The sequence below is a fragment of the Pavona decussata genome, unplaced genomic scaffold (genome assembly GCF_977016875.1).
Source record: "Pavona decussata unplaced genomic scaffold, jaPavDecu1.1 SCAFFOLD_602, whole genome shotgun sequence".
Lineage (NCBI taxonomy): Eukaryota > Metazoa > Cnidaria > Anthozoa > Scleractinia > Agariciidae > Pavona > Pavona decussata.
In genome coordinates this window covers 5822755-5848799 of record NW_028145860.1, presented here as the reverse complement: position 1 = coordinate 5848799, position 26045 = coordinate 5822755, and the positions used below count along the sequence as shown (strand labels likewise).

Here is a 26045-nt window from a genome sequence, read left to right as displayed (position 1 = left end):
CACTCTGTACAGCTCAATCAAGAACTGTACAGGAAAGTACTGCTCAGTAGCATTTGGTTCAATGGTCATGCTATATACTGTTAGTAGCATTTTCTCTTGGAACTACATACACACTCTCCATGTACATGTACCTTGTTCAGCATATTAAACACTATCTTAAGAAAGATGGCCCCTTATACTGTACATAAGCTGCAGGATACGTTCTGTTATATATCACAGAGGCTACAAAAAAAATTGTTAATTTTGTTCATTTCCTTTGCAGGCTGTGGACACACTTCTGGAGCATGGAGCTAACCCTAGCCTTCGTCTTTCTAAAGGGGTAGGCTCAGCACTTTGTGCTGCAACATCCTTTATGGCTGAAAGAAGAAGGACTCCTGCTGGAAGAATAAAACTGGTGAGTTCATACAATATAGGTTGCTTGCATGGAGGATTTATTCCTTATAAATGTTGTCAATCATATTGTTAAATTCACTACCTGTGCTGCCTCAGATCACTCAGGAAAAATAGTGATAACAAGAGAGCTTGGCACATTTGGAAACTAAGTAGTCTTGGCAGCTGGTGGTCTTGTTCGTGTGGGGTCAAAAGTCTTGGCGGCAAAGCCGCGAGAGGAATGGGGCGGAAGCTGCTGATGTCAGTTCCACCGCCAAGCCTTTCGACCCCACGCAAACTAAACCGCCAGCTACGCAGGCTACAAACTTAGTCATTTTAATCTTATCTTGGAAAGTTGTATTGTGGAAAACTCTTAGTAATAAGACTGATGTGAAGTTTTTTAACTCGTTGTTCAAGATTAACAAGGTGATGAGAGCTGGAGCCAACATCCTGTCTCCAATCACTGTGAACCTCAAATACCCTCCTGGCACTGTGGTGGATTATGCTTATAATGTGTTTTATCAGGTAAACACTGCTATTCATTTCTTTCTTATACTCATATAAAATTTTCTTTTTTATCAGTCTTTGAGCAGTCCTTCTTTTTTCTTAAGGGTAGTTGTGTAAAGGTTATTCTCTGGATGTAGTATGCACTGCTGGTCAGTTTTTGTCCATACTCATGATATTAAATATTAAATAAACAAATAAATAAATAAATTAATAAATTTATTTATTATTTACCCTCAGTAATGTTTATAGCACAAGTGCTAGTGGGGCCAAGCATTAAACTTCACAAAGGAATAAATAATTCTCTTCCTGTTTCAAAGCTGACTGTCCAAGAGAGAAGCTCTTAGCTAGCGGTGTAAACATATTGCAGGAGTCATTATCAGAGTAAATCATTAGTGTCATAAGCATAACCACAAACAGATTGAACAGGCAAGTTATCTGTTTTCAACCTAAGACGATTCACTGGATCTCACAACCTCATAAAACATTTCCAGGCTAACAAAACACTTTGTAAAATTTTTTGTAGGATCGCAAGATCGCTCACACTCCTTACCATGCCCTGACAGTGACAGAACGCGAGTGTTACAATGCCCGTCGGGAAATGTTAGATCATCTGGGAGATTTGTTGCGCACCCAGGTGTTGAAGAAAGAGAAAGAGCTTATCGACAAACAGATTGAAGAGGCAGAGAAACAGGCAGGTAAGCATGTTAAGAGGGACTTCAAGTAACTATGATGGCAATGCTATAACAATAAGCTGCCTTAAAAAGTAAAAGCACAATCTCTAAGCTGGTTTGCAATTAAAGGTTTTCCAAGTCAATCATTTGGTTTTATCTGCGCAAACCATCAAGAATGCAGTTGGTGTGTTCACTTTGAATTGTTCATTTCACATCAGTGTGAATGTGTCGGAATGATGAAGAAATGTATGGAAATGAGTAAAGAATGTAAAGACCCATTAACCCTTTCACTCACAGCAGTGATCAATGTGTAATTTCTTCTTACGTGATCTATGCATTGTCATCTAGACAGGTGATGAGAATAAAGAAAATCATCAACTAGGTGATATTGTAACACCAAATTCTGTGATCTAACTTTAAAAATGATATGCATGGCAGCCAGTCAGGAGATTCATGAGAGTGAAAGGGTTAAACCTTAACTTTTGTGACGTTCTTGTTGTCGTTACTGTCATGACTGCTTTGTTTATTTTCCCCAATGAAACTTGATTTTGAAAAATACCATGGCAGACCACCACACTTACAGCTAGAAACAGGCGGTAAGCAATGAATAGTTGTACATAGAATCACTGCAATACTTGTTTTACACGTTTACTTCCTTTAAAATTAACTTGTTATGTTTCTTTCTCTTTTATGCCTATTTGTCATAAAGAAAGAAGTTTTTTTTGCCCTAATCGAAACGATGCAAGAATTTGATCATAAAAATCAGGATAATTTCTTTTTGGCCATAAATAACATGCTAATCAGTTTAGTGCTTGTTTTTTCAGGAGTCCAGAAATCCGAGGGAACTTCTCAGTCAGCTTGGGGTATTCTCAAATCACCTGACAAAGGCAGCAAGCTGAGAGACCAAGACCCTTCCCTTGCTAGGACAAATCAAGACCGTAACACAGCTGATAAAAACGATGGCATGAGGTTCAGCCGCGTAAGTTTCCGACTTGAAAACGAGGTTTTTGGAGCGGATGATCTTGAGGCTGAAGCGGATAGTGAAGTTAAGGCGATCACTGGAACTGACGGAGAGAGCCCTGGTGTGGATGAGGTAGGTTACAGTACTCTAAATCGATCGATCGATCAATCAATCAATCAATCAATCAGTTTTTATTTCAATAATTTAAAATTTAACAAATTAAAAAAATGTACAACCCGCATATAGCAAAGCGGGTTGTATAACTTAAACTAAACTTTACTTTACTCTAAACCAAACTGACTGAACTGATTGCAGGGTTGACATTACGGCAAAGGGCTTATTTATTTGGGCAATATTTCAACTAGTACAACTAACCTTCTTCAGGGCCAGAGTTACACTATTTGCCTAAATAAATTGCCCTTTGCCATGTAGTGTTAGCCCTGCAATCAGTTTGGTTTATTTACATGTAAAGTGACGTCTAGCTCGTTCATTTCTACTACAAGAGATTCGTCAACGAAAGGTATTCAGAACAGTTTATTTCTGCTCCGTTTTGTCCCCTGCATTCAAAAGTTTCATTTTTACGGTACTCTGGTTTTCATTTTGTCATTTATTGCAGATGGGTTTATTATTTTAACAATTTCTTTTTCTTTAATTGTTTTGTTTCTAGGAAGAAAAGGAGGACATGACTTCTGAACTGTCACCAACTGCCGTGGCGAGCAAAGAAAGCACTCCGTGTTCTCTTAGGCCCAGTGCTCCTGAGTATCCATCCACTAAACCCTCGTCTCCAGGTCGAGATGCAAACTGTGGATTACGTATTGCAGTGACCAAAGCCGCTGACCACATGAGTATCTCAGCACTAGCGACGCAGGCTCTGAAACAGCGACAACAAGTGATGAAGAACCGCTTCCGGTACTGTTACGAGTGTGGGCGCTCGATTGCAATTCGCTTGTCTGCGTGCACAAGATGTAAAGAAGTGTTTTATTGCAGCAAGTCCTGCAAGCTGAAGGCATGGAATGCAAGGCATAGGGAGGAATGTGTCAGGCTGACAGGTGAGGAATCCTTTGTCTTTTTCTCTACATGTATGTTATCCCTTGCCTGACACCTGAAGAATTCAAGAGTTACTAAAGGGAATTTTCAGATTCTAACTATTTCAAAATATCAGTTTTGCTAGAAAATAATGATGTAGTCAATCTTGATAGCTTAAACTGTCAGGTGAATTAACCAAATAATCCAGGTATCATTGATATAGTAAAGCAGTGAAAAATGTTTTGCGTCAAAGATAGGACCTCAGAGCCTGATCGTAGCTATATATGCCCTGCTGAGGCCTAATATGGCCGAAACAGCTGTTCACGGCTGCTTACAATCGGGTTCAATATTACTATTTGGTAGATCAAAGGGTAATGCCCGCTACAAATGTGGTCGTTGTGCCCATTTCAGTGGCTACAAGTTACCAGAGCATGATACATGTATGTAGCGGTATTTGTGACTTTATCCAAGCCAGTGACAGGAATCTGGATACAGTCGATTACATCTCCCCGTTTCAAAAGTAGGCACATTCAGCAAAGCTAGTTATTGCCCGATATGTCTACCTACGGGAGACAGAGCAAGTTCGACTTCATTAGCATCGTTTGTTTTTATTATTAGGTGGAGTAAAGACAGCTTCCAGTCGGCGAGCAGAAAGCCCGACTCCAACAACAGACCCCGATGGCCCTCCCCCGTCTACCACCCCCACGGGCTCTCAAAGAAAGACAGCTTCTCGGGGCAAGGGCGAGAAACTGCGCAAAACACAGATATCTTCACGAACAACAAAACGGAGCACTGCATCAGTTGCAACAAAGGTGAAGAAATAACCTCCATGTCAGCATTTTGGAGAACATATAACACTGAAAGACCCCGAGGCTGGCACTCTGCGGCTACTGGCCGTTCACCATCAAGACCACGTAACACTTGAAAGCAATGGCATTATGTGACCTGATACAATGGCATTGTTTTCTTTAGATTTATTAAGAGCTGGGCATTGTAAATTAGATTTTAATAGAACAGGGTGCCAATCTCTCAGTGTCCTCACAAAATAGTCGTCCCGTAAACACAGTTGTCCCCCTCCCCACTAAATGGGTAGTTCTCACAGTAGTGACCAGGCGGCTAGTGCAATGTCGTCAGTATGAAGTGTCAAGGTTTGTCTCTCAGACGTCCGATTAAAGGCGCTTAAAATTCCATTTATAAATTTTAAGTCTTGTTACTAAGCGTAGAGTCTTCCTCATTATATACATTGTAGTGAAGGCAAGCTAAGCAAGAATTTCTTGAATTTCGTTTATCCGATTTCCCGTTTGAGGTTGATAAAACGGCGAAGCTACCTACAGTAAGGTATGAAAGCCGCCTTCTCTGCTGCATTACAGCATCTTAAGCACAGACCTTTCCTAGTAAGGTTGCTGATCGGCCTCTTTAACCTGGGTAACCCATTTTCTACAATAACTGTTAAAATTCCCGCGCTCTTAACTATTATCTATAAGGGGTACAGAAAATAAAAATGACGTCAGATGTAACGCGCGCGCTTTCTCGAGGGAAATAAAGCAAATTCCGTTCGTATTTTTCCTTGTTTTTGTAAAAATAAAATCGACGACAGTTTTCTATGGTCTATACTCTTATAGACAATAAAATGACGCCATAAAATGTTTAAATCTTGGGCAGTGAAACCACTCACCTGCGGCTCATGTTTCCTCTAAAGTTTGTACATTTTATGATGTCGTTTTATGATCTGTAAGATTATGGACCATAGAAAATTGACGTCGACTTGTAAATTGTAACACACGTGATGTAAGGAATCTCTTCAAATATTTAAGTTGGGTATCACATTAGTGTGTACTTTATTTTTATTTTTGGGTGTTATTGTTTTAAATATGTTTTTTTTTTCGTGTATTTAATAGAGCGATTATTTTGCGATACGGTTATTTATAAGGCAATAAAATTATTTTGTTTATTAAGTCTCCTTGTGTTTGAATTGTTCAAACAAGAGACTAAGCGTGGAGGATAGCCTGCCAGTCTTAACGCTCATTGTGATATGTATATTTATAACCTTCCCAATCCCAGCTCAGTTCGTTCCCACCAGAAGCCTGTGACCAGCAGAGTCGTATGCCTCTGATGTTGTTTATTTTCAAATTCTGTGGCAAATCAAGGGAATATCCAGGCCATTACCCGACCTCCACTGCGCCGTGCTGCGAGGATTTCGTGAAGAAAAAGGGGACCACCGGTAAAGTCGCTAAAGTCAAGGTCGTAAGGGAGGCGGATTCTCAGTAAGAAATTCCAAGCTTCTCGAGTCTCAAGCTTTGTTCCTATTCTGAAAACGCACAGAGGGACGGCGGGAACGTTCTTGTCTCCTCTGCAGTCGTTTTAGGACCCATGACGCATATCGATTGCAGTTTTTATAAATGAAATGGTCATCCTGCATAAATATGTTATTATTATTATTATTATTATTATTATTATTATTATTATTATTATTATTATTATTATTATTATTATTATTATTATTATTATTATTATTTTGGAGAGACGAACTTTTATCCCCATTAAGAAGATGTGGTAGAATTAGGATAAATAGTGAAAACGAATACGTGTGCACGTGGTAGGCAAGGAGTCCGGTGTGCACAAACCCACCATACTGTTCTGGTACGCTGGTACACCCAACCATTGTCCGAAATAATTGGAGAACAACAAACAAAACTTTTCTTTTTATGGACAGTGCCTACTTTTGTTACTGTGCATACGTTCTGTGCATCTCGAGATACTCGGGTTTCTCATGGGTGGTGCCTACAAAATACGGGGATATTTTTGCACGGTTTAAAACTATGCAGAGAAAGCAGAACTCAGCAACTGCTCTTGGTATCCAAAAAAAAAATTGGATTCTAATAACCCTTGCTAAGATCTGCTTTGCCCGCATAGTCATAAACCGCGCAAAAAAGTAGGCACCCTCCTTCCAGGCCAGGTAATTTCAACTAAGATTTGATATGAATCAGAAGGCAGACTGGGAACTAGTTTACCCAAAACCCACGTCGCCCTGCTCGCAAAGCGGGATGGGATTGAATGCTGGCAGCCGCGTTTTTTTTCACCTTCGGCGGGAAAACTTGAAAGATTTCATCGAAAAACAGCACAAACAGGTTTGTTTACTTTCTAACACTTCCTAAAATGTGTTCATTATGCTCTACTTACTATTTATATTTAATTTATTCACTGGTATGGTCATTTTTACTCTTGTTTTCAGTTATAAATGATTTTGCGAAGCGCGATGTGCAAAAATTTGCCTCGCGCATGGCCGCAGCTTGCCGTTTGGCCGTGAAAAGGTTTATGGTTTCAACGGCCTGAGAAGAACAGCTTTGCGAGGTTTGACTTTGGTTGCTAGTGTGGATTGAGAAAGAGAACCCACTGACTTTGGAAGCATGTGAAGCTGCGAAAGGATATTCCAGGTAAGCTTAAAGTTTTGTGTTTACGTACGCGTACGGTGCTAGTTGTTTGTCAATCTGGGATTGTACGTGTACATAGTCCTAAAAAATCGCTTTCTCTGTGAGTACCGGAGTACAGATGACGTAAAACAAAAGAAACAAAAGAAAGGAAACAAAACAACTCCAAAAAAGATTACAATAGGTGTCAAACAAGACAAATACAATGCTCTCCAGTACCTGCAGAAAGACCCCAAAAAAGCGTTGTGGGGGGTGGGGGGGGGGGGGGGTGGGGAGGGATACTCTTGAAGTCCTAAAGCTACCAAATTTTGTCCTTGAAGCCTGTATCACAAAGCTTTTCTTTTCTTGGTGCCTGGACAAAAATGCTGTCTCTGGCTGAATGGAGCTAAGATAAGTGGGAATTTTCTGTAGTCATTTCTCATATTCCAAACAATTTTCTCAAGTTTCAAGTTTATTTTTTTGCTACAATAAAAAGAATTACAAGACACATATCTTATTCGATGGTTTTACATATAATACGCGCGGATATTTTGCGAGTTGCGTAGTATTTTTCCGAGCCCCGAAGGGGCGAGGAAAAATACGAGCAATGAGCAAAATGTTCGCGAGTATTATATGTAAAACCATCGAATAAGAGATTTATTATTCCACTACAAAAAGATTTTGTTATTTTGGCTTCTCTGTTTTGGTAACAGTTTTCAAATGCACCCGGCATCAACTGTCCATCGGTATATGGCGCGTACGAATGATGTAAACAACACAGAAAGCCAGTTAAATGTCTTTAATTTGATTAGATAAAATGAAAAGATAAATGACAAGTGAAACTTGTTTTCGAGTCTGCATCGTTTCAAAAACTATTCTTCGTCCAGTCCGGACATTGTTGCTCCTTTTTTCTGCCTTTTCCGTCCGTATTCGCTCTGTTGTAAACCGGTCAAACCGGGACACTACAGTGTATTACGGTCTCATATTTTGCGCGTTCTCTTGACCTTATTTGGTGAAATGACATAATAGTGGAATAATAAAGTGTAGTAATAATAAAGTAAAGGTGGTGAGGAGGCCGATTAGAAACCACAAGGCTTTTAAATAATGGGCTCCCTCTATTAAATTATATTCACAGAAATGGCAGAGTAGAAATAGAACAGAGCTTAGACATTTAATTTAAATTACCTATATGTTTAAAGCATATTACGCTAAAAGGAAGTGAAAAGTGAAAAACAAACGAGAAAAATTATAGGTTTGCATTAGGTTTACATTGTGAGACTGTGCAAACTTTGCAACAAATTCAAGCACTTGAAGTGGAGGAAATGTGTGAGCTTAGCTTTATGACAACCCAACTCAGGGATATTGTGGGGACTTTGCTTCTGCTAAAGAAAGAAGATATTGGAAGCAAGTCGTCTTTTCAGAAAACATGGCAGACCAAAAAGAGATGGGTACGTGAATAGTTGAAATTTTCATAGAATTTTTTGTCTGAAGCAATAAAGTAACCATTCAAGGAGCTCAAATAAATATCTAATGTTAAAGTACAATGCATTATGTTTCCAAGTAACAGTGAACTGAGATGATAACATGTTCTCCATTAATCGTTGTCAATATTGCATATATAGTTACTGTTAGACAGGACAGATAATTTAGAACAGCTGCCTGCAGAGAGTTTAGGCCAGATGAAAAAGTTGAAATTTAACCCATTGATCACCGTGCCAGCCAAAACCGGCCGCGATTTCACACACACTCACATTTGGTTCCTGCCTCCCCTAGAAGGACTTTTTTGTCCCCTATTGTTCTCATTGTCTTCAGAAAGGACTGACCGATCAGAATCCACTGTCTGTGCATATATTTATAGGTCTTAGGGGTGCCTAGTAAAAAGAAGTTTTTGTCTACGCAAGAAAATGTCAAATTCCAGTTTAATGGCGTCCATGTAAATTTTTAGATGCCAATTTTCTCGTTTTACTTTAAGCACACTTCCGAAACCTACCTGAAATACGAGGAAATTTTTTTCCGAGGGCTGCCATTTTGTTTTTGTGCTTGTGGGCTTGTGGGATTTTTTCAGCTGGCTTCGTCGCTTTGTATGCGTGTGACGCTTTCGTGTCTTAGAGAGTGCACATAGTAAGCTCGTATAGTATAAAAACTGTAGTAAGCCACCTTAATAGCGCTGTGCAAAATAACTTAAAATATATGTGTCATGTGAGACTCCCCACATGACTCAGACAAGAACTGTGATCACCTAAAAGACTTAATACAGGAGGCAAGCACTCTGGACATAAAAAATAGGCTTAAATGGCAATAAACACAGCCAGAAAGTTTCATGCGATTGAGCAATAATAAATGAAAAACAGTTCTTCATTTCCCATTGTATCATCAATTCACGGTATCCTGAAAATGGTCTTAAATTTAATGAATTTTGTGCAGAGGTGGAGCAATGTTGTGCAATTGGTGGCTTGCTCTCAAGAACATGTCATAGAGAAAATCGATGTGCAGGATACACATATTGTGCAACCTTAATTTAATAGCATGGAAAATGATTTGTTGATCACTTCACTTGCCAAATGCCAAATTCAGTTTACTCGTGTATCAGCAAAGCAGTCCAACTGGCCTGACAAAGATATACCGGTTATTGCATATTTTTTTCTGCCCCTCCGATCTGCAGTTTTGCCTTCATTTATTTTTGTAAGGAATAAGACAAGCTTTATGGTTAATAAAAATAAGATAGTTAATAAACAGATGGTTATCTACGCGTATCTGTGTTATGAGAGGCCCTTGGCTGTACTAGTGTTCTCAAAATCCTTGTGTGAGCAGTTTTCAGTGTTTTTTCAGTGTTAGGAACACGTACTGTAATTACCGGTTATATCACCAGCAAAAAATGTAAACACACTAATCACCGATCAGTCCAGTTTTTACCCCCATACACCACCTATTCCATGTGGGAAAAATTTAACCTATTTGTTTGCAAAAATGGGTCAATCAAGAGGAAATCTTTGAAATTACTGATTTCCAGCAAGCAGCTAAAATTGATGTAATATAATTCCAAATTCTTTTCACTCATGCCCAAACCTTTCTACATTCACTTGAGGTTTAGCAAAGTTAGATTTCCTCTTCAAATGTAAATTCTAGCACAACCATCCATCTTCTGTACAGATCTGTCATGAAAGGCCACAACTATAAGTGCTCAGTAGCGTCATTAATGCCATACAAATCTCTTATAGCATTTATTATAATACTTTGAATAGTTTGTTTTTCTGAGTCACGGCGGGGGCTTAAATCTATGACGAGATTTGTGTGCAGTGCTATGACAGAGATCATGTCTGTAGCGGCGAGCAACTCTCAAGAATTATCAAGAGGTGTCGTGAGCCAGTGAGGACGATAATTGAGGACTATTTTACGAGCTAATAAAGCAGTCTGATGTAGAATAAGTTTACTTGATTTATCCCTTTGACATCAATTGCAATAATCGTTGTTGAGCCGTTAACTGAAATTTGATTTACATATAAAATACAGTATAAGCTAAGAGAAAAACTATTTTGTAAGTAATAAAGCATAGCAAATGGTGACCATGTGCGTGACTTGTACAAAACTCAAAACTTGCAAACAAACTATTGAGAACTAGGTTATTTGAGCAGCCCCGATGACTAAATTACACTTATTCTCCAATATGGAATCACTGTAATAACTATTTAGGCAAAATCAAAGCAAAAAACTTAATAATCAAACTAACAATAAAAAGAAAGGTCGAACACTGACATATCAGTCCTTCACTTGCCTCTAAAAAAGAACTACGCGAAAACTTCTGACTAAACTTGTAACACAAACTTGTATCTTGGGTTTGTGGTGAGAGCAGAGAGACTACTGAAAATCTAAATGATTACGTGCTCCTTTGATAGTGACCACAAAGAAGGGGTAAATATTGTTTCTTTGATCAAAACGGAAATGCATGATTATGCTGTTAGACTAAAATGAATCAATTCAAACATTCATTACAGTGCCATTTTTACTCCTTTACATTAACTAGTACTGTGGCTTATACAATGCCTGACTAGGCTATGTGTTTCAATTTCGGACATTGGTCTCAAATTAAACTAGTGATACTTGGTGCCTTTTTGTTTGTTAATCGGAAATTAATTTGCATGGCATAGCATTTGCTTTTTTATGTACCTTTCTATACCTAGTATTAAACATGACAATGTGTCATGATGCTCTCCTGCTCTTTTTTTTTTTTTTTTTTAACAATTTTTGCTGGTAAAATAATAATGCAGTTATATTCTGTGCATCATAATAATTTTGGTCATAAATTTTGCCATTGAAAATAGAGTATTTTGTCGTTTAAAACGCCTTTATAGGTCTCATAACTCCAAAGATATAATATTTAATTCATAATTGCCTTGTTGGCCATTCAAAGAATGTGTCAGCCATTGTTTCAACTCATGCAGTTTTTACTCGTAAATAAATAACCTTACCATACTTGACGCTTCAAAATAATTGGCATTGAGCCCTTCAATTTGGATCTGATTCATAATTTTTGCCATCAAATTTAAGAGTATTTTGCTGTTTTAAGGGTCTTTGTAGGCCTTATAGAACTGGAGGTGTCATATTTACATCATTGCCTGGATGGTCGGCCAACTTGCCAGCTCTTTGTTGAACTCTGACAAATTTCACTTGTAAATAAAATAATATTAATAACCTTGTAATACTTGGAATGTAATAATAACTGGCCAACACAAAAAATTCAGGGCACCATGGCTCAGACAGAAGAATAACGGTTCTAGGGATCCATTGGTTATATTTCAGAGCTCCATTTAGCCAAAATCAGGATTTATGTCTGGGCTCCAAGCAAAGAATAGCTTTGGGCTCCAGCCTCCATGTTAAAAGTTTCATGGCTCCAGGGCTCCAAAGTTAGAGGGAATAAGGGTGTTGGATGTAATATTATTGTTGTCTTCCCTGTGTGATCAGTAAAACAGTCATGTCAGCTATGATTTTTTCATTTCAAAAGAAATAGAAAACTTAAGCTGTGTTTCCAACCCTCTATCCTCCTCTGACAGTGATACCAAATATCTGGCCTTAAATACCCAAGTATATCCTTACCCCCCCCCCCCCTCCCTTCAGGCGATGGAAGTCTTTTATTTGGATGCTCATGACCAAAAGACATACGTACAGTGTAGATTACAGTGATCTGTTGAATCAGGCCAGAGTTACACATAAAAAAAAACTAAGAAATTTCCCAGAAAAATTGAACAAACTTGTGACCATCCGACAGACCACTATTTTTGTTAAACATTTACTCTTTCCTCGACATTCAGGTCAAACATTTTCCTTGTCAAGGAATTTTTGCTCAATGGCTAAGATACCTGAACAAAAAGTGAAAACAACGAATGAAAATGAAAGAAAGAGTGAGCATGCAAATTCAAAGAACTGCGCGGGATGTTGTTGCTCTCGTTAAAAAATCTCAAAAATTTGAAATCAAACTTTCCACACATTAATTAACTTAACAACAGATATATATTTGTGTTACACATTAAACAAAGTGTCTAAAGTTATTTTCTCTTTTTTGGCAGACAAAGAAGAAAACCTGATGGATAGAAGATAGACATTTGTGGTCTAACTTGCCGGCTCTTGTCTGAACTCAGACAATTTTTACTTGTAAGTATAAAATAATATTATAACCTTGCAATGCTTGTTCACATTATATTTAGCCAAAATCAGGATTTATGTCTGGGCTCCAGGCTGAAAATAGCTTTGGGCTCCAGCCTCCATGCTAAAAGTTTCATGGCTCCAGGGCTCTAAAGTTAGAGGGAATGAGGGTGTTGGATGTAAGATTATTGTTGTTTTCCCTGTGTGATCAGTAAAACAGTCATCTTAGGTATGATTTTTCGTTTCAAAAGAAATAGAAAACTTAAGCTGTGTTTCCAACCCTCTCTTCTCTGGAATTAAACACCCAAGCATATCCATACTCTCCCCCCCCCCCCCTCCCTTCGGGCAATGGAAGTCTTTTATTTGGACGCTCATGACCAAAAGAAATACATGCAGTGTAGTTTACAGTAATCTGTTTAATCAGGCGAGAGTTACACACAAAAAAACTAAGAAATTTTCCAAGAAAAAAAATTGAATAAACTTGTTACTTTCTGACGGACCACTATTTTTGTTAAAAATTTTAATTACTCTGTACTCAGCATTTAGGCCAAACTTTTTCCTTCTCAAGGAATTTCTACTCTTTTTTTCCCCATCCCAAAGAACTGCCCAGGTTGTTGTTGCTCTCATTCAAAAATCTCAAAAATTTTAATTCACATGCCTGGAATCAAATTTTTCACACATTAATTAATCTTACAACAGATATATATTTGTGTTACACATTGAACAAAGTCTCTAAAGTTATTTTCTCTTTTTTGGCAGACAAAGAAGAAAACCAGATGGATAGAAGATAGACATTTGTGGGAAGTGCAGAGATTGGACTGGAGGAAAGCAAGGACAAGAAGAATCCAGATGACTTCAAACACACATGGCTTGGTTTGAATTTTAAAGCTGGGGTTACTTTAATTTTTTTAATACAATTAACTATTCCAAAGCTTTAGAAATTTAAATGAACTCTGACCCAGCCCGGGAGGTCTTTGAATGTGGGGTACAGCTGGCCCGGGGTTTTCCTCCTAGGAGCAAGTGGACGTACGGGGAGGTTTTTCACCCAGCTGTTGTTCCACAACCCCCATTCAATTAAGCCATTGCTTTGGAACTTTTTTTTTTCACTTTATGTATTGATAGTTTTTCAACTCATTACTATTTAACCAGCTACAAAGTTTTTTTTTTCTCACATTCAGTTTATAATAAATATTAAGCCCACATCCTATCTGATTTTTGCATGTCTTCAAAATTTCAAGAATATATAATATCTCAATTGAGTCATTTCTTCTTAGGAGCAATAGCTCAATGAAAGCAATTTCTCTTCTCTCTCTCTCTCTCTCTCTCTCTCTTTTTTTTTTTTTTTTTTATCAATAAAAGTACCCCTAGCAAGCAGAAAAACAAACATCATCTTCCTTCTGTAGCTGGTTAGATAATACTGAGCAAACCTAAGCTTGCCAACCATTCAAGGATGATACAGGGCATAACTGCCTGATTTTGTTCCATAATTTAAATTTGAATTAACCACTTTAGGTGGATGTTTGGACATTAAATTTAGCAAAGGTAAAAAACAATTTCCAATCTTACAATGTACTCACATGCTGCTGCATTTGTGACTAAATTTTTTCTTAACATGCAAACTTTAGCACAAGCCAATTCTCTAATTTTTCAGTAATTTGGCTGGTTTCGTTGGCAAGTTTTTTTTCCTTCTCTTGTGAGTGTGCCGCCATCAAGTATACAAACAAGTGTCCATTTTTGTTGTAGTAAAAGAAGCTTTTACAACTAAGAAATAGACATCCTTTTCTTTTCCCTCAAAAAAGGTATGGAAAATTACTATTCTCCTACACAGCTTTCAACTAGACTAAGAGCGTTCCTTTGGTTTTTAATACCCTTTAGCACAAATTTTGTAGAATTTGTAAATCTTCCCTGGTTGGAAAAATAGAAATTCTTCAGAGGTATTCAGATCACATGAAACTAAACATCAAAATCAACAGTCAGTTAACATTTTCCTTTCAAAACAAACAAACAACCAAAAAAAAAAAAATCAGAAGATAAAGTGCTAGAAATTATCTTTTACTTGAGATTTGTTTTAGAATTCAGCATGAAAGATTGCAGCAAAGAAAATTGGTGGATTAATTTTTTAACACAGAAGTGAGACCCTTGTTTGTACCCAGTTGGAGGAATAAGGTCATTGTTCAGACTGAATTTGTGCTGACATTCCAATATTCATTTCTTTTTTAGCGGCAAAATTCATTCTTATCGACCAACATGTGTGAATTATTTTCTTGAGAGAAAAAGGTTTTAAATTTGGAGCTTTGGCTTCTACTGCAGAAGCTTCATCAGAAAGTGAAGTGTAAAAACATGACTTTTCAGCTCTGATTTAAAAAATAAGATGAAAAGCCGTGTTCTACACTTCATTTCACTGATGAAGCTTCTGCGATAGAGGTGAAAGTTCTGAATTTAAAACCTTATTCTCAGAAGAAAAGAATGTACACATGTTAATCTATTTTACTGATTTAGAATATTAAATGAAGACCTGACAACTGGCCTTCATATGCTCAGAGATTTGCCAAAATCTTATTCCTCCAACTTCTGCACTAAACTTGTTTTCAAAACAGTGATGGAACTGCTGAAAGGGATTTACAGTTATCAGGCCTTTTTCAACCTCTTAAAGAAAAATAATTTCTTTATAATTTGTTGTAGCCAAATTGAATGAGTCTCAAACTTCACTGAAAAACCAAAGTGAAGTGCAAATTCTTCTGTTCAAAATCCAACTGATAGCAAGAAAATTGCAAGAATTATTGTCGTGACAACCAACAGAAATTAAAAAGGGGACAAGATACCTTGAAACTCACCAATCACAAGCCTTGGACAAGGCCTTTTTGACAGAACAAAACTTTTAATTGATTCTTCTTCTGAGATCAAATTACATGTTACATAACTGTTAGTTGCAATTTTGAAGTTCAGAGTTTGCCTGTAAATGACATTATCATTCAAAATTAATGTACATAGTGTCCATCGCTGTTTTAAATTTACATTAAATTATGACCTACATATTTCAGTCATAATCATGTTGAGCAAAAATGCACAATTTGCATTAAGCATTTACATAAATTGGGATAGGAGACAGTACTGAAACAATGCAGCATTTGAAATGATGGTGACGATAATTCATTCTCACTTTGAAATGACATCTCATAACATGTTAGACTATTCCACACTGATGTCAGATCAGTATTTTCACCCAATTTGTCTATTCTTAGCATAACAATGACAAACAGACTCAGCTGTCGTTTACAGTAGAATACACTTAATGCTCAACATGATCATGATTGGGTAGTTTAATACTTGGCCTAAGTACTGTTTCACTCATTTCAAAACAAAGGAAGCAGGTTATACATATATTAAGTAATTGCTGTTATGCAAAAATGGAGCACTAGGTAACCATTTAATTTCTGTGGACACATTATTCACATTATTTTACAAATTTTCCTTTTGTTTTCATCCCTTAAAATTTTTTCCTTTCCTCATAAGGGGCTTTCAGGGATAATGAAACAAATTAACTGGAAACAATTTTTTCCATATGTAGGCAAAATCATTCTGCTTCCTTTGTTTTGTAGAACACAAGCTCATTGACACTGAAATTATTTTAAGCTTGTATAGGTGATAGTTCTAGGAGGAAATGGTTTATTTTGGGTTTTTCATTAGACAGATGATATCTTTCAGCCACTTTACACAAATTATACACAATATTGAAGATGAAATTTATAATGTTGGCCTTGGTCAAAAAATGACACCTGCTAATCAAAGAAATCAACTTCAACTGTTTCATATTATTATTTCTGGCTTTTCTCTGGAAAACCTGTAAGAATTTGGAAATGAAAAACTTGTGGCTGAAGGATCTTTTCTAATTTTGTGTTGTCAATGAGCTTGATTTGTATCTCTAATAATTAATTTTATTGTTTTTGCTAAGCTTTGTTAGCAGGTAACACAAACTGGCAGCACACTCACAATCTAGCCAACCATCTCCCTGCCACTGGGTTGCGGAAACTCTGGCTCTGAGAAGGTCTGTGTTTCTGGCGTCCTCTGCAATATTCCAACTGAGATTCTTGAAGGGTTTATTCTGATCGACTGATTTCTGAGGGGTGATGTGGACACTGGGAGATTCACTGTTGATTCACAAGAGGACATGACAACATGGAGGCAGGTGAGGGTTTGTTTCCTTTGTCTTCTAGGTTTAATTCAGCTTTGCTTGGATACCACATCGCTAAATTATTGCGGGGGGGAGTTATTTGGTTGAGATGCTTGTTTCACTTCCACTGTCATGGATGAAAAACTTAGGTGTTAAAGTGACGGGGCTATGATCAGGCTACTCTGATGGATGGTGATAGGGGGGACATTAAGGGGCTGGGGATCCTGCACGCCCCTCTCTGTCGACTAACATGTAGCAATTCGGATTGATCTGGAAGCCTTGTTGAGGGGATTTTTTGCTGTTTAGCCTTGTAGTCTGTAAGCAGGGTGGGGAACTCTCCACCTTCGTCATGCTTACAGCCCACTTGCTGTGTTGCTGCCTAATCAAGTTTTTCTGCGCATTGAGCATTTTCTGCAGTCGCAAAATCCTTGCACTCCAAATTCTTAACTTTGAGCCAAAACATTTTCCAAAGTTTTTCATTAACAAACGATAAACAAAGGGTACTGCCCTTTTCAATTTTGTTTGTATAATCACCAAATTTTATGCCAAAAACTTATTGATCATTTCCTCCCGGTGAAAAATTATCAACTAAAATTTACCAACCAAATTTTCTCTAATAATAAATAAGGTAATTGTTTGTCTCATAATGTAGTCACTTTAGTGGTAGAAGATTGTGATCTACAACTTAAGTAACAACATCATGAGACAAACGATTGTTATTTATTATTGTAACCCACTGATTAACAAAACATGTCACATGGTACAAAATTAGACAGCGTCTATCAGACAATAACCGTTGTCTGATTTTTTTGACAAGAAAAAACAAAGAAAACATCACAGTTTTAGGTTTTAGATGTTTCAATTCAAACCAAAAAACTAGTCAGCTTACGTTTATTTTCTAAAGCGTGCGTGTTCAAGGAATTAATCAGAGGGTTATAGAATGAATAAACCCCTTTCTGGTTTACTGGTATATTGGATGATAATGCCCTCAGTTTAAAGATTGTCCTCAAAATTTCACAGTTGCCCTTGAAGCTTTGTTTCTGGGCCAACTGTTTGCTTTTTAGACAATCTTTCAGCCCTGGGCATTATCCTTTTTTTTGGGGGGGGGGGGGGGGTTAATTTTTTTTTAAATATTCTCTGATATACCAGCTGCCTGATAGGGTTTATGTAGTAAAATTATTATTCTACCAAAATGATCAATTGTTATCCTTTTCACAATTTTTCTATCTAAAAAAACAAAACAAAACAAAATGCTTATAGATGTACTGTTGTCTAATGATGTCACAGTCCAAATCTCTTTCTCAAATCATTAATAATTCATGAAACAAACAGGAAATCATTACCGTGAAGGCGGTTTGGGAAATGGGATCTAAATTATCATAAATTTTGGTAAACGTTTTGTTTGAATTTCTCTAAGAATTATTAATGGTTTGAGAAGCTATGTCAAACACTCGAAAGAGTTTTATCCGATTTCCAAACACCTCGAAGTTGGTAAAAAAAAAAAAAAAAAACTCGACTTCGCCTCGTTTTTCAAGCCACTTCTTGGGTTTGGAAATCGGATGAAACTCTTCCTTTGTTTGATATATGATTCCAGAAAATTGATTTGCAATAAGTTAGGCTAGCCTAACTTTTCATTTCTTTAAAATAAATTGGCTAAGGAAATCGTAACAACAAATTCCTTTTCACGGCGCGCAATAAATTATGCATGCTTACAAATTTTGTTTACAAAAAATGCATTCAAAAACATGACAGCTTTCATAACATTTTTTGACTTCGAATGCCGCAGACCGTTTCATAACCAAGAATTCTAGGTTCAAGAAACAAAAGACTCGAATTGAAAAAAAACTTTTAGTACCATACGGCCAACCATTTTAAATTCTTCGATTGTTTTTCATCACCGCAAATTAGCATAATATTGCACGTGCTTTTACGTCATCCGAAGCTGTGTGCATAATAATTCATTTCGCCATTTCGAATGACTCTTAAAACCGTAAATAGTTTTTGTCAAAATGCCGTTATTTGCCTTTTGTTTCACACCCTATGTTGAGACAACATTCAAATAAACCGAGTTTTACCGCAGGCTAGCGAACATAAAAAATTTAACCAAAAAATTTACGTCGGCTTTCTTTACAATTTAGCGCTTTCACGCATTAACTTCTTTTTCTGCTTGGATTTTGCGACTAAATGTCGGGATTAGGGGCGGCAAATTTCGCTTTTGGCAGCTTCATAGAAAGAACTACCCTCCACGAGACTTTATGTGATCTTTGATTTGCTCTATGACAAGGTGCGGCCGGGGAAATGGTAGACGGCACGCTGAACCGGCCTCGTCCTCCTCCTCCTATGATGAAATGCCTTGCCCTTGAACAGCGACGCTCATCTTTTTCATCCAAGACAGTGGAAGATTTAAAACCAAACATTGAATTTGGGGAAAATTTTATTTTACCGAATGGCCAAATTATGAAACAAGCATATTCCAACCATTTTCAAACTGATTGGCACTTAAACAAAAATTTAGGAATTGTGGTGTCCAGGCTAAGTTGGATTGGACTCTAGAGGGCAGGGAAGCAAACCCTCATCAGCTTCCATGTTGTCATGTCCACTTGTGGATCAACAGGGAATCTCCCAGTGTTCACATCACCCCTTAGAAATTATGAGATCAGATAAAACTTGACAAGATTTCAAAGTTGGAATATTTAATGAGGACAAAAGATCACAGAACAACTCAGACCAGAGCGGAAGCAACCCAAAAGGCAGGGGGGTGGTTGGCTAGATTTTTTTTTATTTATTTTTTTACAACTGTTTTAAAAAAATAAACCTTTTTTCACTGCAAACTTAGTCTGTGTTGTTTTTGTCTACAACAATAATAGTGAACCAAGCAAAGTTAAGATTACACTAAACCTTTTTGGCCATGTTACACGCAGAGACCCATAAGTGCTTAGCTTTAGAGTAAAATATCCAAAGTTGTACATCATTTTAAAGCCAAAAGAATGGACAAACGCAAGAAATCAAACTTCTTTAACACAAAAACTGTACCCACTACAAGACCTTAAGTGGAAATTTACTGAGGTTTATAAAGTGAAGTACCCATGCGACCACTTCACTCTAATGAACATCCAGTGGCTGCAAAATGTTTAGGAGGTATTGACCCCTAAAACTGTGCCTGGGATTTAGAGTCTGCTTCTGTTTTGAATTTAAGCTCAGACGTAAAAAAATAGCAGACAGAAATCACAAATCAAACTTCAAGTCACTTTTACTTTGTTTTGAAAACAGCTGTCAAAAATCCCTGACAGAGTTTTCAAAACAGCGTAAAAGCTACTTGAAGTTTGAAGATTGATTTCTGACTGCCATTTTTTACATTTGAGGTTATAATTTCAAAACTAAAACAAACTTCAAAAATTCCTGACAGTTTTAGTGGCCAATACCTGCCAAACATCTTGCAATCACCGGATGTTAAGCTAAGTGAAATGGTTGCGCAGTTAATTCACATTTATATACCTCAGTAAATTTGCACTTAAGTTCTTGTAGTGGGTACAGTTTTAAGCTAAGAAGTTTGATTTCTTACATTTCTCCATTCTTTTAGCTTCAAAATGATGTACAGCTTTGGATACTTTACTCTAAAGCTGACAGCTGACTGGTCTTTGTACGTAACACAGTCAAAAAGGTTTAGTGTAACCTTAAGTGTCTATATGGCCCTTGACTATTTATTTACTTGACATCTCCACAATGTGTAGACAAGTGTCCCAAATAAATTGAAAGGTTCAGTACATAACAAATGGGAGCTATACTGAATTGTCAAAAAGCATCAGAATCAGACAGGCTTGGGACACTTGCCTACACATCATAAAAACATCAAGAAAAAAATAGCCATAGGACATGAAGACACTTAAAAGCCCTTGGGATGGCTACATAAACATCGCTGCTGGGCTTATGCTAACAAGAGACATTCTGGCTCAAGTTGTTCAAAGAGTGGATAACTTTATCCAGAAGATAAACCACTGTCTAGCAGATAAATTGTACTCCAACTAACACATTTTATCCAGTGGATAGCAACTTTTCTGCTGGATAATGTTATCCACTACATGTAGGTCTTCATGTCTGATGTAAGCATGTTACAGCCTGGCAATGATTATATAACCAGCCCCATTTTAATAAAGAGCAGATTGATAAAATTAATGTTACCAAAGGACAGTCTCAAATCAAAATTGATTTAAAAAAATCTGTTTTGTCTGTCTTGATCTCAAACTGAAAAGCACTTTGATTTCAGTTGAAATACTTTTGTCTTCATCCAAAGAACATTTCCCATCTGAGGATTTCCATTATTCCTTTTGCCTGTTTCCATGGTAATAATGTGATTGTGAGTATTTTGCTTGTGACAAAGTAATTTCCTGAATTTTTACCACAACAATTGTAAACAAATTACTTCATTCAAATTCTCTACACATCCTGCTCATGATTTGATAATACCTTCACTTGATTATTGTGAATGGATTGCATTTCAAACGTTAAACTGAATATTGTCACTCGACGAAAGCCTCCCTTGACATAACAAATGTCCAAATCTTCCAGTATTCTTATTCACTCCCTTATATTATAAAACTACACATGATCACACATTAGACTTGCAGTTTGTTTGGCTTCCCTTTGTCAACAACTAGTACAATCGGAAGACTTTTGAGTTCAAGGAAATTGGCTCACAAGGTATAGTCCAAGTCATCACCACAATTCTTGGAGTTTATCACTCAGCTTAATTTTTCAAAAGCTTTTGTCCAACTGAGTTTTTCTGGCATTTTGGTCCCAGAATTGTTGAAAGAACAGCGAGTCAGTTTACTTCTTGTTTATAAGGATTGACAACTTTGAATGCATCTTTTGACTTTTTTAGGGAAGACCTTTGCCAAACGTGTTTGAATTTTAAGGTCAGGTAGCAGCAAAATCAATGCTAAAACAGAAAGAAATTTTTGCCAAGTAAAAGCTTAGCTTTGTTTCACTGCCAACAGTCTCTTTGCCTTTGTTGTGGTTTTATCCTGTGATACGATTTGGGTGGCATAATAAAAAAATGTACTGGGAATCAACCAATATTTGTTATTTCACATGAGGCCAGAGGTGGACAGTTACAATATTCAACTGAATGCTAGAAGTGAAAAACAAAAAAAAAAAATACAATCTGTTCTGGAAAGAAATTTTGGTCCGTTTGGGTCAAAATATCAATCTGCTCTTTATTAAAATAAACACACATAAACCAAGTAAAGTTCTGCTTGTCTAGAGTACACCCAAGTTCACTTAAATCCCTCATACAATTTAATTGTTTATTTCAATTTGCATAGTGATTGGCATGATGACATTATGTATCTACCATGATAAGATGTCCTACAGCATCATGCAGCTTTGTGATGTGTGTAGTTGATTGGTTTGGACTTCCAGAAGACTGATGCTATATTTTTAATAATTCCAATGGATGGAAAATCAAGTAATCTTTCTATTAATCCTTCAAAACAGTCATTGTGCTGTGTCAGCATCTTTTGTTTCTGATGTTGTCATTGGGAAATAAAACAGTTTTCAGAGTGACAAAGCAATATGCTTGTGTAAGTTTAAGACCTGGAAAATTGCAATGGCACTTTTCAAATAATCTGAGCCTATTGTACTAATTATTAATGCATGTGAACTTGAAACTTGGCCTCCTCTTTTCCCTTTTAAATGCTTGATATTTGTTGGTGAAAAACCTTTTTATTTCTTGCGCCTGCAGTGACCTTTATGGAAACTAAGATTGTTGTGAAGGACATCAATTTGGCTGCCTTTCAAGTTTCATACAGTTGCATGCTAAGTTGTTTCCTTTTTAAATTTGCGATCCAAAAATTAAAGAGTTAGAAAGCATATTCAAACGGTTATTCTGTACTTTTCCTTCATAATTTTTGGCAGTTCAGGGATATTCAAATCACGGTGGTTGGCAGTATCATTAGTAACTTTTGCATACCAAAACTTTAATAAATGCCTCTATGTCTTCAGAATGTCAAAATTAAAAAAAATAAAAAAAAAAAACTAACAAAGAAAATGTTGATCTTTGTCTGATGAATGGATGCAGACATAGGACAGCAGAACTTTACTTGGAGATGCAGCTGTACAAAGAAAGTGTTTGATTACAAATCCCCATTCTCACAGCACAAATTAACCATGAAATATCACAAAACAAAAGCAATGTCAAGTTTTTTCTGTGCCCCCTACAAGCTTGCATCTAAGTTGAATGACCAGTAGACAAATAACAGTCTCTAGTAAAAACTTTCAGACGAATTATGTTCACGTAGCTGGGAGAATTACATGTAACCATGCACTTTTTTTGTAAATATAGCTGCATGCCTAAATTAAAAGGAGAAGTGTTGTTAGTATTAAATCCAAAAACCACTGTTTGAAATTTTGTTGTTTGTCAATTACTCAATTGACCAAAACTCAATTCCAATAATTATTGCTCAAATAAAAGTTGTCCAACCCATAATACATGTATACTCAATCTAAGCTGCTGAGATAGCAGTACAAAATTTGTACTGCAATCTCAATATGCTTGCACATTTCACAACACTTCTCCTTTTAATGCTTGGTTCACTATCATGACAGACAAAAACAAATGATTATCTACACTGTCCAGTTGGTCATCACTTGAGCAGTGCACATCTTTCATCATCTCATCATGCCTCTGATCCTGCAACACAAACATGCAGACATTAAAAAATCAGGCCCGCCACTAACTCAAATTTTACACAATGGTTTTATAGATAGCTAGACAATTTTTTTAGAGAAAAAAAAACAACAACAAAAACGGCAAACAAATCCCAAGGTTATGCTCCAAATGCCTAGTCTATTGTACTGGCCCCAGTTGTTCAAAGAGCGAATAACTTTATCCAGCGGATAAGTTGTTATTCAGTAGATTAGATGTACTCCAACCAAAGCTTTTGGCAAGTTTTTCCACACATTATCCCATACTTAAATTAGAAAGACATTTCTACTTTATACACAAATTATAGGGCTATATGGAAATTCTTGCACACATTTTATCTGCTGCATAGTAACCTATTCAGTGGATAAAATTATCCGCTGTTTGAACAACTGGGGCCTGTTGTATTACAGAAGAATAAAACTCGCAAGATTGTAAAGATCAACCATGTACACCAAAAAAAGCATAATAAAGATGATGATGATGATTATTATTATTATAATCAGGCTCGTAATTTCAAATCGGCCTCGCGCCTCGTAATTTCAAATCGGCCTCGCGGTACGCCCTCGGCCGATTTGAAATAACTCGCCCGATTACTCCCTAAATTGTACTCCACTCAGTCCTATTACCGTTACTTATTATTATTATTATTTGCACAAGTTGAAATTCTGTACATAAACTTCTTTAACTCCTCAAATTTGTCAATCAACAAAATCGAATGCAGATTTACGACCTGGTCAGGTTGCAGCAGTTTTATTTTTCACATGCCCTTGTTTCAAAAAACGATAAAAATTAATGCCAACTCTAATGCATTGTTGTTCTATGCCATGCCCATATTTTTGCCATTGTATCATGCTCTTTGAACAACAAATCACCAGCTGTCCAGTTTCCGAAGCACATATGTCCTTACTTTTCAGCAAATTTTTTTTTTAAAAAAAATGGCTTATTGCTTCACCATATTTAAATATAGATATATGATATATTTTAATTTTAATGGGTTCACCTAATTCATTTTGAGTCATTTTGGTCTGAAAATCTTAAAAATGAATGGACATGGATTGTAAGAGAGTAATGTTTGAAAATGGCATTGGAAAATTATTCATAGTCTGGTCTGAAATTGGGTCAGGATTTGTAGAACGGGTGGAACCTCCCCTCCCCATCACCAAAATTGCGAGCAGTACCCCCCCCCCCCCAACTTCTTACTGTTTCTACCGGCGAAACCGCGCGAATATTCAAACTTGGCGCTAACAAAGTTTCTTACGCTAACTTTTTTAAAAAAAAGGTTACAAATTTAATGTAGGAGCCAATTAATCAAAACTCTGTCATTACGTGGAGCTTTTAACCCGTAAATAACCCGTTATTTCAACTTTTAAGAAGACCTACCTTCGCGACGTTTTCCCGCCGAAGCTGAGTCAGGTCGCATTCAAACACAATCTTGGAACTCTGCAAACACCTGAAAAACAGCAAATTTGGTTTCTTTATCACATTTTAAACGCGCCTAAAGCTTGGACCACAATGATAACGAAGTAAAAACGCAAACCTTTTTTAACAAAATACCTTCAAATTCGGAGATGTGAAAGCTGCGGCCACGTTTCCTTAATGGGGTTGCAAAGCCTTTTGGGTCAACAAAATTTAACACGTGATTACACCACGTGGCAAACTCGTGATAAAACTCATTCCCAGTCCAAGTGAGTAGGCTCTTGGCATCAAATAAAATTCAGGCGACGATATCCATATGGCTCCTGATTCAAATTTGCCATTAGAATCGATTCCTCTGCCAACAAATCTGTAACTTTCTTTTTCAAGCGGGTGAACCATCACTACCTGTCTGAGTTTTCTTGACGTCATCGGAATGCGTGGGGGTTGAAAAAGAGAACCGGCCCAGAATTCTTCGTGTGCGGCACGGGAGGTCATTGCATTGAACACCCTGCTAGCAGAGCCTTCTGGATTTTTTTCAGGCGGGTAGTCAAGAGAGGTTTTCATTACAGGGTACAATGCGGTTTTATGTATAGACTTCAGGAATAAGACAGACAGCCAATCCGAGCTGCCCTTACTAGTCCACTTTTCTCCCTCCTCTCCCCCTCCCCTCCCCTCCCTTCCCAGGCCAGAGGAGAGAGTAGACCACGCGAAATAATGTCGATAATAGTGACGATGAAGGTCAGGTTAAGCCAAAACGTAATAATCAGGCACAATGCGAAGACCCCCACCCCTTAATAGAGCCCCAACGACTCGCCACGGATACGAGTGATACGGCAACAAACAAGAATGTAATAAAAGAAGAAAAGTAAGTATGCCGTAATATTATTCAGTTTTATTTATTTTTTCACCAAATAAAAACATTTATCGATCGAGTCTGTAACCCAATGGCAATCTTTACAATGCAGAATAAAAAGTTTACTGTTTTCATTTGAAAGTTCTATTTTATCTCCGTCGGAAAATGCTCAGAGTTTCTGTTAGCTACATATTTACAGTCTTTCGGGATTCATTGCGCGTATAAATTACTCTAAATTAATATTTATGTAAACGTTTCTTTTGACATATATTACTTATTTATTCGCAGAATGTTATTCATATGCCTTTTTACAGCGTTACCTTA

At 37.0% G+C, this 26045-nt stretch overlaps 1 protein-coding gene and 2 long non-coding RNA genes across 5 annotated transcripts in view; 2 read left to right on the top strand and 1 right to left on the bottom strand.

Moving 5' to 3' along the window:
* The window catches only part of LOC146449652 (ankyrin repeat and MYND domain-containing protein 1-like), a 33389-nt gene extending 27899 nt beyond the window's left edge, over positions 1–5490 (top strand). The window contains exons 9-14 of one of the 3 annotated variants that reach the window (XM_085101719.1): positions 263–394; positions 787–894; positions 1400–1571; positions 2375–2640; positions 3176–3557; positions 4153–5490. In XM_085101719.1, the coding sequence (XP_084957845.1) occupies positions 263–394; positions 787–894; positions 1400–1571; positions 2375–2640; positions 3176–3557; positions 4153–4358 (1266 nt within the window). In that variant the 3' untranslated portion in view covers positions 4359–5490. Of the gene's footprint in view, positions 1–262; positions 395–786; positions 895–1399; positions 1572–2371; positions 2645–3175; positions 3558–4152 lie in introns of all 3 variants that reach the window. The other 2 variants (XM_085101717.1, XM_085101718.1) reach the window with 2 other exon arrangements.
* Positions 5491–6583: 1093 nt separating this feature from the next.
* LOC146449651 (uncharacterized) lies at positions 6584–17776 on the top strand. Its single transcript, XR_014860580.1, has 4 exons — positions 6584–6662; positions 6767–6968; positions 12503–12587; positions 13338–17776. It is a non-coding gene; the product is annotated as an uncharacterized LOC146449651 (long non-coding RNA).
* Positions 17777–17861: 85 nt separating this feature from the next.
* Positions 17862–25052, bottom strand: LOC146449650 (uncharacterized). Its single transcript, XR_014860581.1, has 4 exons — positions 25007–25052; positions 24833–24902; positions 18289–23437; positions 17862–18230 (listed from the first exon to the last, which is right to left on the bottom strand). It is a non-coding gene; the product is annotated as an uncharacterized LOC146449650 (long non-coding RNA).
* Between the last annotated feature and the right edge of the window lie 993 nt (positions 25053–26045).